General features: G+C 46.1%; 1 protein-coding gene across 1 annotated transcript in view; it reads left to right on the top strand.

Annotated features, from left to right (window-relative positions):
• Positions 1 to 344: 344 nt before the first annotated feature.
• Positions 345 to 20,196, top strand: part of GMFG (glia maturation factor gamma) — a 32,587-nt gene continuing 12,735 nt past the window's right edge. The window contains exons 1-3 of the mRNA XM_056539172.1: positions 345 to 487; positions 19,276 to 19,372; positions 19,465 to 19,514. Of these exons, the coding sequence (XP_056395147.1) occupies positions 485 to 487; positions 19,276 to 19,372; positions 19,465 to 19,514 (150 nt within the window). The 5' untranslated portion in view covers positions 345 to 484. The remainder of the gene's footprint in view (positions 488 to 19,275; positions 19,373 to 19,464; positions 19,515 to 20,196) is intronic.

Here is a 20,196-nt window from a genome sequence, read left to right as displayed (position 1 = left end):
CCGTGCCTTGCCCAGGATCCAGCGGTATACCTTCTGGTGGTTAAGGCTAAACCACGCCCTGGCGTCACAAACACAAGGGGTTAATGCCAGCTGCCCCTAGGGTAATATCATCTGCCCTGCACCACACACCCTGCCATTACCACATTATATATGGTAAAATCTAACGATTGGATCCCTTTAGGGGCTAAATGATTAAATTAGTGTTGTTTTTTCTTTTTTGTAAATACTGTAAATTGTCGCTTGAAAGGGAATTTTTTTCCGGAAAGTTTTTTTTCCAAAAAAAAAAAAAAACTAAACAAAAACGAAGCTGGTGTTCTCTGTGATAACAGGATGTGGTACAGAACATGTGCTGAGACAGTGCTGCACTGTGCAACATCCCCCCCACCGTCCCTCCTGCGCCTGCCCCCCACATCCTGCTGTCATCCAGGTCAGGGGTACAAATTCGGCAGACAGGAACCTGGTCACAGAGGAGACGCCCTGCAGGATGGTAAGATGCCTCTGTGCTTAGCCTGACAGATTGTATCTTCTTAGAGCAGTGTTTCCCTCCAGCTGTTTGCAAAACTACAACTCCCAGCATGCTGGGAGTTGTAGTTTTACAACAGCTGGAGGCACCCTGGTTAGGAAACGATGCCTCTGTTACAAATTACTAGAATCTAATGTTTGTTAATATGGTCATGTTGCTACTTGCGACACAACGCGACTGCGAAGCAACAAACACCCAAAATCCATCTTTGATTGATTTGGCTTTTTTTTTTTTTTTTCAACTGTAACGAAATTGCGCAATTTTTAGAAACAAGTCGTACGAGTATTTTGGTTGCACGACTAGGATGTGAATCGGTGTCGTGTGACACATGTAGGCCTAGCCCTAAAGTGGGGAACTAGGGGGGGCAGTATTTTTCTATAATACAACTTGGCGAAATTGTTCTTTTATGCAATCGTCTTATCTCGTCTGCCGGGCCGGAGATTTGTATCATGAGATACTTGAGGCACGTACAAAGCGCAATTGTGAAAGATCCTTGTCTGATATATGCAGGACTGAGAACGTCTATTGAGCAGCCTTATACAGTGGTCCCTCAACATACGATGGTAATACGTTCCAAATGGACCATCGTTTGTTGAAACCATCGTATGTTGAGGGATCCGTGCAATGTAAAGTATAGGACAGTGGTCTACAACCTGCGGACCTCCAGATGTTGCAAAACTACAACACCCAGCATGCCCGGACAGCCAACGGCTGTCCGGGCATGCTGGGTGTTGTAGTTTGGCAACATCTGGAGGTCCGCAGGTTGTAGACCACTGTTAGAGGAAGTTGTACTCACCTGTCCCCGCCGCTCTGGACCGTCACCGCTCGTCACTGCTGCCCTGGATGTCGCCGTCCATCGCTGTCGCCGCGTCCCCGAGGTGTCCCCGACGCTCCGGCAAGGCCTCTGCTTCCCCGGCATCCGCGCTCTCCATCGCCGCCATCACGTCGCTACGCACACCGCTCCTATTGGATGACGGGTCGGCGTGCGCAGCGACATGATGATGATGATGGAGAGCGCCGGCGATGCAGGGGATCCCGAAGAGGACGCGCCGGAGCCCCGAGGACAGGTAAGTGATCGTCAGCGGAGCACACGGGGCACAGTAAACGGCTATCCGGTGGCAGCTAAAGCAGTCTGCGCTGCCAGATAACCGTTTATGCGATGGCCCCGACATACAAAAGCATCGTATGTTGATGTTGCCTTCAACATGCGATGGCCTCTGGGAGGCCATCGCATGTTGAAATTATCATATGTCGGGGCCATCGTAGGTCGAGGGGTCACTGTATGTACATCACTAAGCAGTATGAATGCAATAGGCTATGGTACAAATAATCGCTATATATACATATATATATATAATCCCTATCTTATAAATGATATGAATTATCCCTATCTTATATGTATCTTATTGAGAAGTAATATGAATGATCCCTATCTTCTATGTATTATATTGAGAAGTAATATGAATGATTCCTATCTTATATGTATTATATTGAGAAGTAATATGAATGATTCCTATCTTATATGTATAACTCAGCAGTGATATGAATTATCCCTATTTTATATGTATTATATTGAGAAGTGATATGAATGATCCCTATCTTATACATATTATATTGAGCAGTGATATGAATGATCCCTATTTTATGTGTATTATATTGAGCAGTGATATGAATGATCCCTATTTTATATGTATTATATTGAGCAGTGATATGAATGATCCCTATCTTATACATATTATATTGAGCAGTGATATGAATGATCCCTATCGTGTATGTATAATATTGAGAAGTGATAAGAATGATCCCTACGTTATATACATAACACCGAGCAGTGATATGACTGATCCCTATTGTCACGATGCCGGCTGGCAGGTAGTGGATCCTCTGTGCCAGAGAGGGATTGGCGTGGACCGTGCTAGTGGATCGGTTCTAAGTCACTACTGGTTTTCACCAGAGCCCGCCGCAAAGCGGGATGGACTTGCTGCGGCGGTAGTGACCAGGTCGTATCCACTAGCAACGGCTCAACCTCTCTGACTGCTGAAGATAGGCGCGGTACAAGGGAGTAGGCAGAAGCAAGGTCGGACGTAGCAGAAGGTCGGGGCAGGCAGCAAGGATCGTAGTCAGGGGCAACGGCAGGAGGTCTGGAACACAGGCTAGGAACACACAAGGAAACGCTTTCACTGGCACGATGGCAACAAGATCCGGCGAGGGAGTGCAGGGGAAGTGAGGTGATATAGGGAAGTGCACAGGTGATCAGGCTAATTGGAACCACTGCGCCAATCAGCGGCGCAGTGTCCCTTTAAATCGCAAAGACCCGGCGCGCGCGCGCCCTAAGGAGCGGGGCCGCGCGCGCCGGGACAGGACCGACGGAGAGCGAGTCAGGTACGGGAGCCGGGGTGCGCATCGCGAGCGGGCGCTACCCGCATCGCGAACCGCATCCCGGCTGGAGGCAGTATCGCAGCGCCCCGGGTCAGTGGATCTGACCGGAGCGCTGCAGTGAGGAGAGTGTAGCGAGCGCTCCGGGGAGGAGCGGGGACCCGGAGCGCTCGGCGTAACAGTACCCCCCCCCTTGGGTCTCCCCCTCTTCTTAGAGCCTGAGAACCTGAGGAGCAGACTTTTGTCTAGGATATTGTCCTCAGGTTCCCAGGATCTCTCTTCGGGACCACAACCCTCCCAATCCACTAAAAAAAAGGTTTTCCCTCTGACCTTTTTTGATGCCAGAATCTCTTTGACGGAGAAGATGTCCGAGGAGCCGGAAACAGGAGTGGGAGGAACAGATTTGGGAGAGAAACGGTTGATGATGAGTGGTTTAAGAAGAGAAACGTGAAAGGCATTAGGAATACGAAGAGAAGGAGGAAGAAGAAGTTTGTAAGAGACAGGATTAATCTGACACAAAATTTTGAAAGGACCAAGATAGCGTGGTCCCAACTTGTAGCTAGGGACACGGATATTTAGCGGAGAGCCATACCTTGTCTCCAGGGGAAAAAATGGGAGGAGCTCTTCTTTTCTTATCCGCGAACTTCTTCATGCGTGATGAAGCCTGTAAGAGAGAATTTTGGGTCTCTCTCCATATGATGGAAAGGTCACGAGAAATTTCATCCACAGCGGGCAGACCAGAGGGCAAGGGGGTAGGGAGGGGGGGAAGAGGGTGACGGCCGTACACCACGAAAAATGGGGATTTGGAGGAAGATTCAGAGACTCTGAAGTTATACGAGAATTCGGCCCATGGAAGGAGATCTGCCCAGTCATCCTGGCGGGAGGAAACAAAATGTCGTAAATAATCACCCAGGACCTGGTTAATTCTTTCTACTTGTCCATTGGATTGGGGATGATATGCAGAAGAAAAATTTAGTTTAATCTTGAGTTGTTTACAGAGAGCCCTCCAGAATTTAGACACGAATTGGACGCCTCTATCCGAGACGATCTGCGTAGGCAACCCGTGAAGACGAAAAATGTGTACAAAAAATTGTTTAGCCAACTGAGGCGCTGAAGGAAGACCAGGAAGAGGGATGAAATGTGCCATTTTGGAGAATCGATCAACGACCACCCAAATAACAGTGTTGCCACGGGAAGGGGGTAAATCAGTAATAAAATCCATACCAATCAGAGACCAAGGCTGTTCGGGGACAGGCAGGGGATGAAGAAAACCAGCGGGCTTCTGGCGAGGAGTCTTATCCCGGGCACAGATAGTGCAGGCTCGCACAAAGTCCACAACATCCGTCTCCAGAGTCGGCCACCAATAGAAGCGGGAGATGAGTTGCACAGATTTCTTGATGCCCACATGACCTGCGAGATGGGAGGAGTGACCCCATTTGAGGATTCCGAGGCGTTGGCGTGGAGAAACAAAGGTCTTTCCTGGAGGAGTTTGCCTGATGGAGGCTGGAGAAGTGGAAATCAGGCAGTCAGGAGGAATGATGTGTTGCGGAGAGAGTTCAACTTCCGAAGCATCCGAGGAACGAGAGAGAGCATCGGCCCTAATGTTCTTATCGGCAGGCCGAAAGTGAATTTCAAAATTAAATCGGGCAAAGAACAGAGACCACCGGGCCTGGCGAGGATTCAGCCGTTGGGCAGACTGGAGGTAGGAGAGGTTCTTGTGATCGGTGTAAATAATAACTGGAAATCTTGATCCCTCCAGCAGATGCCTCCATTCCTCAAGTGCTAATTTGATGGCTAGAAGCTCTCGATCCCCGATGGAGTAGTTCCTCTCCGCCGGAGAGAAGGTCCTAGAAAAAAAACCACAAGTGACAGCATGCCCGGAAGAATTTTTTTGTAGAAGAACAGCTCCAGCTCCCACTGAGGAGGCATCAACCTCCAATAGGAAGGGTTTGGAAGGGTCAGGTCTGGAGAGCACGGGAGCCGAAGAAAAGGCAGACTTGAGTCGTTTAAAGGCGTCTTCCGCTTGAGGAGGCCAAGACTTGGGATCAGCATTTTTTTTGGTTAAAGCCACGATAGGAGCCACAACGGTAGAAAAATGTGGAATAAATTGCCTGTAATAATTGGCGAACCCCAAAAAGCGTTGGATAGCACGGAGTCCGGAGGGGCGTGGCCAATCTAAGACGGCAGAGAGTTTGTCTGGATCCATTTGTAGTCCCTGGCCAGAGACCAAGTATCCTAGAAAAGGAAGAGATTGGCATTCAAACAGACATTTCTCAATTTTGGCATAGAGTTGATTGTCACGAAGTCTCTGAAGAACCATACGGACATGCTGGCGGTGTTCTTCTAGATTGGCAGAAAAAATCAGGATATCGTCCAGATATACAACAACACAGGAGTATAAAAGATCACGAAAAATTTCATTAACAAAGTCTTGGAAGACGGCAGGGGCGTTGCACAGGCCAAAGGGCATGACCAGATACTCAAAGTGTCCATCTCTGGTGTTAAATGCCGTTTTCCATTCATCCCCCTCTCTGATGCGGATGAGATTATAAGCACCTCTTAAGTCCAGTTTAGTAAAGATGTGGGCACCTTGGAGGCGATCAAAGAGTTCAGAGATGAGGGGTAGGGGGTAGCGGTTCTTAACCGTGATTTTATTAAGACCGCGGTAGTCAATGCAAGGACGTAGGGAGCCATCTTTTTTGGACACAAAGAAAAATCCGGCTCCGGCAGGAGAGGAGGATTTACGGATAAAGCCCTTTTTTAAATTTTCCTGGACGTATTCAGACATGGCAAGAGTCTCTGGGGCGGACAGAGGATAAATTCTGCCCCGGGGTGGAGTAGTGCCCGGGAGGAGGTCGATAGGACAATCATAAGGCCTGTGAGGAGGTAGAGTCTCAGCTTGTTTTTTGCAAAAAACATCCGCAAAGTCCATATAGGCCTTAGGGAGACCGGTTACTGGAGGAATCACAGAGTCACGGCAAGGGTTACTGGGAACCGGTTTTAGACAGTCCTTGGAACAAGAGGGCCCCCAACTCTTGATCTCCCCAGTGGACCAATCCAGGGTTGGGGAATGAAGTTGAAGCCAGGGAAGTCCAAGGAGAATTTCAGAAGTGCAATTGGGGAGGACCAAAAGTTCAATCCTCTCGTGATGAGATCCGATGCACATTAGAAGGGGCTCCGTGCGGAAACGTATGGTACAGTCCAATCTTTCATTGTTTACACAATTGATGTAAAGGGGTCTGGCGAGACTGGTCACTGGGATGTTGAACCTGTTGACGAGAGAGGCCAAAATAAAATTTCCTGCAGATCCAGAGTCCAAGAAGGCCATAGTAGAGAAGGAGAAGGCAGAGGCAGACATCCGCACAGGCACAGTAAGACGTGGAGAAGCAGAGTAGACATCAAGGACTGTCTCACCTTTGTGCGGAGTCAGCGTACGTTTTTCCAGGCGGGGAGGACGGATAGGACAATCCCTCAGGAAGTGTTCGGTACTAGCACAGTACAGGCAGAGATTCTCCATGCGGCGTCGTGTCCTCTCTTGAGGTGTCAGGCGAGACCGGTCGACCTGCATAGCCTCCACGGCGGGAGGCACAGGAACGGATTGCAGGGGACCAGAGGAGAGAGGAGCCGAGGAGAAGAAACGCCTCGTGCGAACAGAGTCCATATCTTGGCGGAGCTCCTGACGCCTTTCGGAAAAACGCATGTCAATGCGAGTGGCTAGGTGAATGAGTTCATGTAGATTAGCAGGGATTTCTCGTGCGGCCAGAACATCTTTAATGTTGCTGGATAGGCCTTTTTTAAAGGTCGCGCAGAGGGCCTCATTATTCCAGGATAATTCTGAAGCAAGAGTACGGAATTGTACGGCATACTCGCCAACGGAAGAATTACCCTGGACCAGGTTCAACAGGGCAGTCTCAGCAGAAGAGGCTCGGGCAGGTTCCTCAAAGACACTTCGGATTTCCGAGAAGAAGGAGTGTACAGAGGCAGTGACGGGGTCATTGCGGTCCCAGAGCGGTGTGGCCCAAGACAGGGCTTTTCCAGACAGAAGGCTGACTACGAAAGCCACCTTAGACCTTTCAGTGGGAAACTGGTCCGACATCATCTCCAGGTGCAGGGAACATTGGGAAAGAAAGCCACGGCAAAACTTAGAGTCCCCATCAAATTTATCCGGCAAGGATAGGCGTAGACCAGAAGCGGCCACTCGCTGCGGAGGAGGTGCAGGAGCTGGCGGAGGAGATGATTGCTGAAGCTGTGGTAGTAACTGCTGTAGCATAACGGTCAGTTGAGACAGCTGTTGGCCTTGTTGCGCTATCTGTTGTGACTGCTGGGCGACCACCGTGGTGAGGTCAGCGACAACTGGCAGAGGAACTTCAGCGGGATCCATGGCCGGATCTACTGTCACGATGCCGGCTGGCAGGTAGTGGATCCTCTGTGCCAGAGAGGGATTGGCGTGGACCGTGCTAGTGGATCGGTTCTAAGTCACTACTGGTTTTCACCAGAGCCCGCCGCAAAGCGGGATGGACTTGCTGCGGCGGTAGTGACCAGGTCGTATCCACTAGCAACGGCTCAACCTCTCTGACTGCTGAAGATAGGCGCGGTACAAGGGAGTAGACAGAAGCAAGGTCGGACGTAGCAGAAGGTCGGGGCAGGCAGCAAGGATCGTAGTCAGGGGCAACGGCAGGAGGTCTGGAACACAGGCTAGGAACACACAAGGAAACGCTTTCACTGGCACGATGGCAACAAGATCCGGCGAGGGAGTGCAGGGGAAGTGAGGTGATATAGGGAAGTGCACAGGTGATCAGGCTAATTGGAACCACTGCGCCAATCAGCGGCGCAGTGGCCCTTTAAATCGCAAAGACCCGGCGCGCGCGCGCCCTAAGGAGCGGGGCCGCGCGCGCCGGGACAGGACCGACGGAGAGCGAGTCAGGTACGGGAGCCGGGGTGCGCATCGCGAGCGGGCGCTACCCGCATCGCGAATCGCATCCCGGCTGGAGGCAGTATCGCAGCGCCCCGGGTCAGTGGATCTGACCGGAGCGCTGCAGTGAGGAGAGTGTAGCGAGCGCTCCGGGGAGGAGCGGGGACCCGGAGCGCTCGGCGTAACACCTATCTTATATGTATTATATTGAGAAGTGATATGGCTGAACCCTATCTAATATGTATTATATTGAGAAGTGATTGAATAATCACAATTTTATATGTATCATATTGACATATTGAGCAGTGATGTGAATGACTCTTATCTTATATGTATAACACTGAGCAGTGATATGAATGATCCCTATCTTATTTGTATTATACTGAGAAGTCATACAAATGATCCCAATCTTATATGTATAACTCAGAAGTGATATGAATGATCCCTATTTTATATGTATTATATTGAGCAGTGATATGAATGATCCCTATCTTATTTGTATTATACTGAGAAGTCATACAAATGATCCCTATCTTATATGTATTATATTGAGAAGTAATATGAATGATCCCTTTCTTATATATATAACTCAGCAGTGATATGAATGATCCCTATTTTATAGCTATTATATTGAGCAGTGATATGAATGATCCCTATTTTTTATGTATTATATTGAGAAGTGATATGAATGATACCTATCTTATATATATTATATTGGGCAGTGATATGAATGATCCCTGTTTTATATGTATTATATTGAGCAGTGATATGAATGATCCCTATTTTATATGTATTATATTGAGCAGTGATATGAATGATACCTTTCTTATACGTATTATATTGAGCAGTGATATGAATGATCCCTATTTTATAGGTATAACACTTAGCAGTGATATGAATGATCCCTATCTTATACGTATAATATTGAGCAGTCATATGAATGATCCCTATCTTATACGTATTATATTGAGAAGTGATATGAATGATCCCTGTTTTATATGTATTATATTGAGCCGTAATATGAATGATCCCTATTTTATATGTATTATATTGAGCAGTGATATGAATGATACCTTTCTTATACGTATTATATTGAGCAGTGATATGAATGATCCCTATTTTATAGGTATAACACTTAGCAGTGATATGAATGATCCCTATCTTATACGTATAATATTGAGCAGTCATATGAATGATCCCTATCTTATACGTATTATATTGAGAAGTGATATGAATGATCCGTATCTTATACGTATTATATTGAGCAGTGATATGAATGATCCCTTTCTTATATGTATTATATTGAGCAGTGATATGAATGATCCCTATTTTATAGGTATAACCCTTAGCAGTGATATGAATGTTCCCTATCTTATGCATATTATATTGAGCAGTGATATGAATGATCCCTATCCTATATGTATTATATTGAGCAGTGATATGAATGATCCCTATCTTATACGTATAATATTGAGCAGTGATATGAATGATTCCTATCTTATATGCATATTATATTGAGCAGTGATATGAATGATCCCTATCTTATATGTATTATATTGAGCAGTGATATGAATGATCCCTATCTTATATGTATTATATTGAGCAGTGATATGAATGATCCCTATCTTATACGCATAATATTGAGCAGTCATATGAATGATCCCTATCTTATACGTATTATATTGAGCAGTGATATGAATGATCCCTATCTTATATGTATTATATTGAGCAGTGATATGAATGATCCCTATCTTATATGTATTATATTGAGCAGTGATATGAATGATCCCTATCCTATATGTATTATATTGAGCAGTGATATGAATGTTACCTTTCTTATACGTATTATATTGAACAGTGATATGAATGATCCCTATTTTATAGGTATAACACTTAGCAGTGATATGAATGATCCCTATCTTATACGTATAATATTGAGCAGTCATATGAATGATCCCTATCTTATACGTATAATATTGAGCAGTGATATGAATGATTCCTATCTTATATACCCTTCACATTTTTGTAGATATTTTATTATATCTTTTCATGTGACAACACTGAAGAAATGACCATCTGCTACAATGTAAAGTAGTGAGTGTACAGTCTGTATATCAGTGTTTAAAGGGGTACTCCAGTTTAGGAAAATGTATGAATAGGGGATAAGGGTCTAATCACAGAGGGTCTGACTGCTGCGATTCCCCGCAATTTCCTGCACAGCGCTCCAGCTTTCCAATTGGATGTCGAGACACCCCCTCTATGCATCTCTATGGCAAAAATCTTAATCCTTCCAGTACTTATTAACTGCTGAATGCTACTGAGGAAATTCCTTTCTTTTTGGAACACTGATGACATCACGAGCACAGTGCTCTCTGCGGACATCTCTGTCCATTTTAGCAACCGTGCATAGCAGATGTATGCTAAGGGCAGCATGGTGGCTCAGTGGTTAGCACTGCTGCCTTGCAGTGCTGAGGCCTTGGGTTCAAATACCACTAAGGACAACAATAAATAAAGCATTATTATAATAACATCAGCAGAGAGAACTGTGCTTGTGATGTCATCAGAGAGCATTCCAAAAAGAAAATAATTTCCTCTGTAGTATTCAGCAGCTAATAAGTACAGGAAGGATTAAGATTTTTTTAATAGAAGTAATTTACAAATATGTTTAACTTTCTGCCAACAGTTGATTTAAAATAAAAAAGGTTTTCACCGGAGAACCCCTTTAAAGGTAAATCAATGTTTCCCTCTCAAATCTGATCACTAATCAGGGCAGCTGTCCTTTGTGCCCAATACTAGTGTACCTACTGCTGTGTGTCTACAGTGCTACAGTGTAATCTCCCCTCCTGTCTCCAACAGTAGCAGCTCAATGCTTAGTGTAACCCTTTCCTTGATCTTAATGCTGCTGTGCTCACAAAGCACCAAGCATCTGTGTGCTACACCTAATAAGATAGTCATTGCACTGCAGATGTGTGGTAGGGCGCGGAGTGTGTGTGGTGCAGGGCAGATGTTATTACCCTAGGGGCATATGGTATTAACCCCTTGTGTTCGTGACGCCAGGGCGTGGTTTAGCCTTAACCACCTGAAGGTATACCGCTGGATCCTGGGCTTGCCAAGGGGGCAAGAAAGACACCGACACCAAGTTACGGACAATGGTAGTTTTACTGAGGGCAGACAGTTGTTACAGTCTATGCAGTACACCCAGGGCCCAAGGAGGTGACCAGTGATGCAGAGGCCTCGCAGGTTTGCTGGGACTTGTAGTAGACTGGAGAATTTAGTGCAGACCATGCTGAGTAGACACAAGACTTGACTTGACTGACAGGACTGTGACTTCAGCTTACTTGCACTTGACTTGTGGCTGCAGGACTTGACTTGAGGCTGCAGGACTTGACTTGAGGCTGCAGGACTTAACTGGTGGCTCCAGGACTTGACGTGAGGCTGCAGGACTTGACGTGAGGCTGCAGGACTTGACTTGAGGCCTCCACTGCTCTGGACACACACTATAGGTGTGACTTGACTGGACCTCAGCACAAAAAGAGAGCAGAGCCCAATGAGAGCGAGGTTAGCTCCAACCAGGGCTTATATGGAGGAGACTAACAGGGAGCCCATAGGTCACCTTTGGGGTCAGCTGGTCACTGGTACCTCCTGGGTAGCAATCACATGGTACATTTCTTAAAGGTACAATACACAATATAATACATAACCTATTTACATGGGGGAAACAACTGCAGGGGGCCCTGGGGACACTGAGGGACACTGCCTGACAGGACAGGGAAGGAACGGGGAAACACCATCCTGTACTGGGCCACAACAGATGTATAGCCCAATGTGACCTCTACCTAAAGTGATGTACTATTGTTAAAGCTAGAAGAAATCTTAAGGGTCGCGATGTCGCAGCTAGTACAGCACCAAACACCCCTTCGATCTCCTGAACGGGGCCTTGGCAGTCTGCCGGAAGCTGTCATTCCGACCCTCGCAGGAAGTCGCCGCCGACACGCCCCCATCTCTATGGGATACATGGAGGGGGCGTGTCAGCCACCGATCTGTGCAGGGGTCTGTATGCCCACTTTCAGCAGACTGCCGGGGCTCCATTCCAGAGATCGCAGGGGTCACAGCGGTCGGACACCCCCACAATCTATAACTTATCCCCTAGCCTTTGGATGGGGGATAAGTTATGTTTCACTACTGAACTCCTTTAAATCAGTTTTTTTCCAAACAGTGTTCCTCCAGCTATTGCAAAACTACAACTCCCAGCATGCCTGGACAGCCAACGGCTGTCCAGGCATGCTGGGAGTTGTAGTTTGGTTACAGCTGATTGGGAAACACTTCTTCTAACAGAGCAGAAGAAGCCTGAGCAATATGGCCGACTATAATAATATACAAAAAGTGAAATAAAAAGGATCTAAAACGTAGGCGCCACATTTCCTTTAACAGGACACTTTAAGGCTTAATCCAGAAGACATATGGCTAAATTCTAGCACTTTGATATAGCAGAGCCGGTGCTAATTTGCAGACATTAAGCGAACGGGCCCCCCCCCGCCCGTCCGCATCTTAGCGATATGTCTGACTGCTGGTTTGTAATTCGATAATGATATCTAGGACGCCTGGTACAGACTGCGAATCTGCCAGGCCTAACGTTATAATTACTGTAAGCACTTAGTACATAAACAGATACGAACGATCACAAGTGATTGGAATACGGTAATGAGGCCCGGGCACCAGGAATGGCGCGGCATACTAAGCTGGGTGGCGCGCACGTCTGTACTTATTATCCTGGACATGATATACGGCTCCGGACGGCGCTGCCTTTTGGACATGTCACCACGATCTGCGTTTGGCATTATTATGCATTGGCTTTTTTTTTTTTTTTCCGCGAAGGTCTCTGATGTATTATAGCCGCCGCGGTGCATTGTGGGTAACGCCGCAGCTTCAAAATAACACATAGACGAGCGCACAGTCATAACGCATTAATAAAGCATGAAAGAGAATCTGGAGAATGCATGAAATTTAATGGCTCGTTCTCCTCGCTCATTTCTGGCATGCGATTTTTTTTTTTTTTTTTATTACTTTTTTTTTCATTTTTAAAGTGGTGAGTGTAAGGAATGAGCCATACTGCCACCTAGTGGAGTCCTACTAGAACTACAGCTTGTTTTACTGCATTGCAATTTCACCGCTTGGACCAAGTTGTTCTAATGCTGCCCGTACATATTAGAGATTTGATGGTGGATCCGGAAGCTGCCAACAATCTTACTTGGCCAATAGGAGAAGAAACAGCAGATTATTTCTTTGCTTTTAAATTGGCTAAACTTTATTTTCTTCAGATGATGTTTTGATATATATATATATATATATATATATATATATATATATATATATATAGCAAAAGGAGAATACAGCAGCACACTGCTAGCACAAAGATATAGATAAAACATGAGTATATAGATAGAACATGAGTATATAGATAGAACATGAAAAGCTATACAGCTGTAATGCAATAAATGAAGATATGAAACTATGAAATTATGAGGTACTTAGCTTGCAAATTTGGTGCCAAATAGCTTGGACCGTCCCACCACGATAAGGTGACCTCATTCTGGGACGGACCCTACACTGTGAATATGCCTCTGTGTGAACAGTTCAGTAAGCATGGCAGGATCTGAAACATCCAAGACACCTTATATATACACACCTGATAGAGGTGGGTGGGGTGCAAGGCCAACATGGAGGTAGCCACTCCCCCGTATGTGTAATACAACCAAAGAATAAGTTGGCCAGCACTATTAATTCCAAACTATTGTATAGACCTGGCTTGCAGGTGTAGGCTGCTGGGCTAAATATACAGCAACAGGAGAATACAGCAGCACACTGCCAGCACAAAGATATAGATATATATAAAAAAGAGAAGGCCTGACTCACGGACTCATCAACGCCCAGCCTAAACCCTTGGCCCTAGAAAGCTGAATTTTTTTTACAGGTGTTGTTTTTAAGACGTAGACAAGGAATAAGAAATTATTTTTTTTAAATTCAACCCTTAAAGGGGTACTCCAGTGGAAAACTTTTTTTTTTAAAATCAACTGGTGCCAGAAAGTTAAACAGATTTGTAGCCTAAAGTCTATGTGCGTGTTCTACGCCGATACAACCCCAGGAAAGGCAGGGGGAGAGAGGCCGTCGCTGCCCGCTTCTCTCCCCCTGCCTTTCCTGGGGTCTAGAGCCCTGCTGCCGGCCCTTCTCTCCCCTGGCTGTCGGCGCCGCTTCTCTCCCCCTGGCTATCGGTGCCGGCAAAGGGGCGCCGGCACCGATAGTCAGGGGGACAGAACGGGCAGCGGCGCTGATAGCCAGGGGGAGAGAAGGGCCGGCAGCAGGGCTCTAGACCCCTACTCTGGACAGTTCTTAAAATGGACAGAGACGTCAGCAGAGAGCACTGTGGCAGTGATGTCAGCAGACGGCTCTGTGTTCCAAAAAGAAAATAATTTCCCCTGTATTATTCAGCAGCTAATAAGTACTGGAAGGATTAAGATTTTTTAATAGAAGTCATTTACAAATTTGTTAAACTTTCTGGCACCAGTTGATTAAAAAAAAAGTTTACCACCGGGGTTAAAAGGGGTTAAAAGTTTGTATGGAAGTCCGTCATTTTTGAAGCTAGAAACATGAAACTTTGTTTTTAGGCTAGCAATTAGAGATAAAGAAACTAGTGTGTTAACGTTTTCAAAAATTCCACCCCTGAAGGGGTGAAACGGGGGTTCAACGTTTGTATGAATCAACCCCTTGCCGCAGAATTCCGGGTATACCCTGCGCTGCGGCACGGGAGGGTTGTGAAGCGTGCTCAGGAGCTGAGCTCGCATCATACCCACACGGTCCTGGCTGCTATCAGCAGCCAGGACCCGTGGCTGATGTCAGATATCCGGCATTAACTCTTTAGACGCAGCGATCAAAGTTGAAAGAATTCGGGTTGTTTGGATGCCCGTAGACTTTACCCAGAGCGGCTTCATTATTATAGGATCTTAAATAGTAAATCTATGTTACCCCAAATTTAACGCGAGCGAAGCCGCGGGCAAAAGCTAGTTCAATTATATATATGCTAGTGAACTTTAAAGGGGTACTCCTGTGGAAAACTATTTTTATAAACTGGTGCCTGAAAGTTAAAAAGATTTGTAAATTCTATAAAAAAAAATCTTAATCCTTCCAGTACTTATCAGCTGCTGTATGCTCCACATGAAGTTGAGTTGTTCTTTTCTGTCTGACCACAGTGCTCTCTGCTGACACCTCTGTCCATGTTAGGAACTGTCCAGAGCAGGAGCAAATCCCCATAGCAAACCTATCTTGCTCTGGACAGTTCCTGACATGGACAGAGGTGTCAGCAGAGAGCACTGTGGTCAGACAGAAAAGAAATTCAAAAAGAAAAGAACTCTGTAGCATACAGCAGCTGATAAGTACTGGAAGGATTAAGATTTTTTTTTAATAGAAGTAATTTACAAATCGGTTTAACTTTCTGGCACCAGTTGATTTAAAAAAAAATAGTTTTCCACCGGAGTACCCCTTTAAAGGGGTACTCCGCCCCTGACATCTTATCCCCTATCCAAAGGATAGGGGATAAGATGTTAGATTGCCGCGGTCCCGCTGCTGGGGAGCCCCGGGATTGCCACTGCGGCACCCCGCTATCATTACTGCGCAGAGCAAGATCGCTCTGTGCGTAATGACGGGCGATACAGGGGATGGAGCAGTGAGACGTCACGGGTCCGCCCCTCATGACATCACGGCCCGTCCCCTTAATGCAAGTCTATGGCAGGGGGCGTGACGACCGCCACGCCCCCTCCCATAGACTTGTATTGACGGGGGCGGGCCGTGACGTCACGAGGGGCAGGGCCGTGACGTAACGCTGCTCCGGCCCCTGTATTGCCCGTCATTACGTGCAGAGCGATCTCGCTCTGCGCAGTAATGATAGCGGGGTGCTGCAGCAGCGATCCCCGGGGTCCCCAGCAGCGGGACCACTGCGATCTGACATCTTATCCCCTATCCTTTGGATAGGGGATAAGATGTCTAGGGGCGGAGTACCCCTTTAATAACAAACATGTCAGTGTATCATATCAGTAGGGTTGTAGGGTTCCATAGAGGACAATACCGCAACTCGGACACTGGTGACTGGCAGAATGGGATTGCTGCTAGGTTGAAAGGATAAGCATAGAACAAAGCTTGTATCAAGAAAAGTTAAGATAAAGAATGTTAAACCGTGGTTTAAAGGAGGCTTTAGGGTGCCGATCTGTAATCTAAAAATATAGGGCAGTGTTTCCCAACCAGTGTGCCCCCAGCTGTTGCAAAACTACAATTCCCAGCATGCCCGGACAGCCAAAGGCTGTCCGGGCATGCTGGGAGTTGTAGTTTTGCAACAGCTGGAGGCACCCTGGCTGGGAAACACTGCTATAGGGGGTGCAGCAGTAGCAATCACATCAGGGTCCTGGTGCCTAAGGGGGCCCCAAAGCACATCTGCCCCATCAGATACCAGTATTATAATTGGCACATGGGGCCCTGTTTCAGATTTTGCATCTGGGGCCCAGAAGCTACAAGTTACGCCTCTGCTAAAAAGAATGTGGGAATGGCGCTCCTGGAGGAAGGCCGGGCAATGTTTGCGGTTGCAGGAATAAATAAATTGCCTAAAAGAGATAGATAATCCGACACTTGCATCACTAGGAGCTAATACACACTCAGAGGAGGGTCAAAGCCGAAACTTTCCGCACCTACTCTGATGGCGGCGCTGCTCAGTCCATGAGTACATAGGAATCAGATGATGACAGATGATGGCACTCACCATTCAGAGGTCTTTATTGCGACAAGCGGTGCAGACAAACTTCACGTCGCGTGAAACAGTCTGTCCCGGTAACCCCTGCCATAGCTGCTTCCGCCTGCTGAAGGCTGTCTGCACCGCTTGTCGCAATAAAGACCTCTGAATGGTTAATGCCATCTTCTGTCATTTCTTCTTTTGCACGAGGAATAAAGAAGTGACTGTTTTGGATGTTTTTTTTGTATTGATTGTTAATAAAATGTGATTGTTATCTAAAAACATAAAGGGTTATACCAATAGTGTCTCTTATGGGGCAAACATCAACAGTACAAAAAGTCAGAGAACCATTAAAGGGGTATTCCAGGCAAACACTTTTTTTTATATATCAACTGGCTCCGGAAAGTTAAACAGATTTGTAAATTACTTCTATTAAAAAATCTTAATCCTTCCAATAGTTATTAGCTTCTGAAGTGTTCTGTCTAACTGCTCAATGATGATGTCACGTCCCGGGAGCTGTGCATGATGGGAGAATATCCCCATAGGAACTGCACAGCTCTCGGGACGTGAGTCATCAGAGAGGAGTTAGACAGAAAACAGCAACTCAACTTCAGAAGCTAATAACTATTGGAAGGATTAAGATTTTTTAATAGAAGTAATTTACAAATCTGTTTAACTTTCCGGAGCCAGTTGATATATAAAAAAAAGTTTTTGCCTGGAATACCCCTTTAAATTAATATCCTGTAGGTACAAAATTTGCTCAGTGTTAAAGGGGTACTCCGCCCCTAGACATCTTATCCCTTATCCAAAGGATAGGGCATAAGATGTCTGATCGTAGGGATCCCGACGCTGAGGACCCCCGTGATCTCAGCTGCGGCACCCCAGACATCCGGTGCAGGGAGCGAACCGCTTCGTGCTGGATGACCGGCGATGCGGTGGCTCGTGCCATCACGGCCACGCCCTCTCAATGCAAGTCTATGGGAGCGGGGGTGACGTGAAACTAGTTGCCTCTTATTGGTGTGCCCCGCCTCTGAGAGCTTGCCGCCTCCCACTCCCCGCTATGTTTCACTGCTATGTTTAAGGAAGTAAAGTCTCTGAGATGCTGAAGAAATATTGGGGTGAGTGCAACTTCATTCATTTCTTCTATCAGCCACTATTCGTACCTTTACATTTACTTGGAGTCTGCACCCACAAATACAGCTGCACGCAGTTAACACCTGTGTAACTGGAGCCATAATTGGGATCGCGTTGCATATACAGTGCCTGATCGACTTTCACATTTACATATACTTTATGAACAATAATGAGTTCCTAAAAGTTCACTTGGTTAGTTTGCCCAATCAGTGTAACAAAACATGCAGATCTTAGACTGTGGAGAAAAAGTATCCGGATAAGTGAGAGGTCACTGCGGAACAGCTTGTTTCTGTAACGGGTGTGTCTATCTCTTGCTCTAGCAGCAGTTTCAGCCCCTCCTGTTCTTCGGCGTCGCCCATCACTGTGACGTCCGGCCATTCATTTTCTGCCCTAGCTGGCTTATGTAAGCAGCACTCTGTCTCCATTTTCTTGCTTACGATAAAGGAACTTACTGTCTGCCTCTGGTTTACTTTTTCTCCTGTGTATCTTGTTTATATTCATGGCCTGTTTCCTTACTACTCTATTGCATTCTGATTCTGTACAGTACAGCTCTCTCTGTTACCGACTTGGCATGTTTGACCCTGACTATGTTTGTTTGTGCATTCCCTGTTTGTGCTCCTATTGCTGTTCTGGTGTTTGTTAACCCTTTTGTGCCATGACCTTTTTTTCTGATTTCAATACCGAGTTGTTTGTTACTTTGACTTTGAAACCCCCTGCACCTTAGGAGCGTAGGGACTAGCACCATGGTTGGGGCCACTCTATTTAAGAGGTGGACACCCCAAAAGGCAGGGACAATGGGTATGAGTAACTTCAGTGCCTCACATCTCTGCCATGTGTAAAGCAGGGTGTCTGGCGTCCGGCATAGTTTCCCACCGGCGGGCACCAGAGGGAAACTGATGCTAGAACTGATACTATTCATTTCACAGTTCACAATTATCCAGTGTCTCAATTTGAACACCGGATCGTTGAACATGTCGGACGGCACCACACAGGAGAATGCAGCTTGTCCAAAAACAATGGATGCCGGATGCCATACAATGCTAATGACAGCTGATGCACATTGCCATTTGTGATGAGCGGCGGGGGCCATATTCTAATTTGCGATATTTCGTGAATATATGGACGAATATTTGTCCTATGTTCCTGAAATTTGCATATTCGCTATGTTGGTTCTCTTTTTTTTTTCATGTGAAAATTCGTAATGAAATTCGCATAGTGCGCATGTGCAATTATATCTTTCACCTAAAAGAAGGGAGGGATCAGTGTCCTCTGACTGGAAGTGCTGATATTTGCGAATATTTGTGAATATTCGCATATGTTCGAAGAATATTTGTCATTACGAATATATATCACTATAGTCTAAATATTCTCGAAATTGCGAAGTGCCGATATTCGCGGTAAAAATTTGCATTTCGAATATTCGAGCTCAACATTAGTTGTCCTCAGTTGGGGCATCAGTTGCGTCAGGGTCTAGGCTGAGTTGACCAATGCTGGATGCCGGACATGTGTACCAAGCCTAATAGTTTCCTTGACTTTTCTTTTACTCTTCTTTTATCACAGTCAGACTCTTTGGTGGTATGTGATGTGGATCCTGATCTCAAGGAAAAGCTGAGGAAGTTTCGTTTCAGGAAGGAGACCAATAATGCCGCCATCTTGAGTGAGTGATCAGCTGTGAGTAAGACGCATATGGGATGTTTCTCACAGCATGTTTTGACGTGCAACTACTCACCAATCTTGCCTCTTTCTTAGTTAAAATTGACAAGGAGAAACAGCTGGTGGTCTTGGAGGAGGAGTTTGAGGTAGGTCATCCAAAAATGTGTTCGCCTACAGTAGAGTAGTTAAATATTACATTAGGCAAAAGAGAACATTTTTTTTTTTTTTTTACCAACCATGTAAAATAGAATCCAGGTGGTCTAAGCTTGGACACATGAAGTGGGGGTTTTGTGAGAGAATGAAAGGAACACTTGGGGGCACTATAACACATACAGTATGTAATGCAGGGGTCTCAAACTTATCTGGGGGCCGCTAAAGGTAGAGGCTGGGTGAGGCTGGGCCGAATGAAGTATGCCACAAAAAAGAGTCATAAGGTGTCTCGAGGAATGCTGGGAGTTGCAGTTACTAATTGCAGTGCCCAGCATGCCCTGATACAGCCTATGGCTCTGTAGGTGACCCAGAACTACAACTCCCAGCATATTGAACCATATACGGTACTACTATAGAGTGCAGCATGCTGGAAGTTGTAGTTTTGGTCAGCTGCAGAGCCATAAGCTGTATCAGGACAAGCTGGGAGTTGCAGTAACTAACCACAATGCCCAGCATGCCCTAATACACCCTATGGCTCTGGAGCTGATCCAAAACTATTACTCATGTTGTACCATTACATCACACATTTGCGAAAGGCTTGGCATCCCGAACTCACAAGTGGCACTGTGTGGCAGCCTGAAATGTTGCAGAGAGACACAAACTCTGCCGCGCTCCTCT

This window comes from Hyla sarda, chromosome 9 (genome assembly GCF_029499605.1).
Source record: "Hyla sarda isolate aHylSar1 chromosome 9, aHylSar1.hap1, whole genome shotgun sequence".
Classification (NCBI taxonomy): Eukaryota; Metazoa; Chordata; class Amphibia; order Anura; family Hylidae; genus Hyla; species Hyla sarda.
Note: the sequence above shows the minus strand (reverse complement) of the source record. Positions and strands in the feature narration are given on the sequence as shown.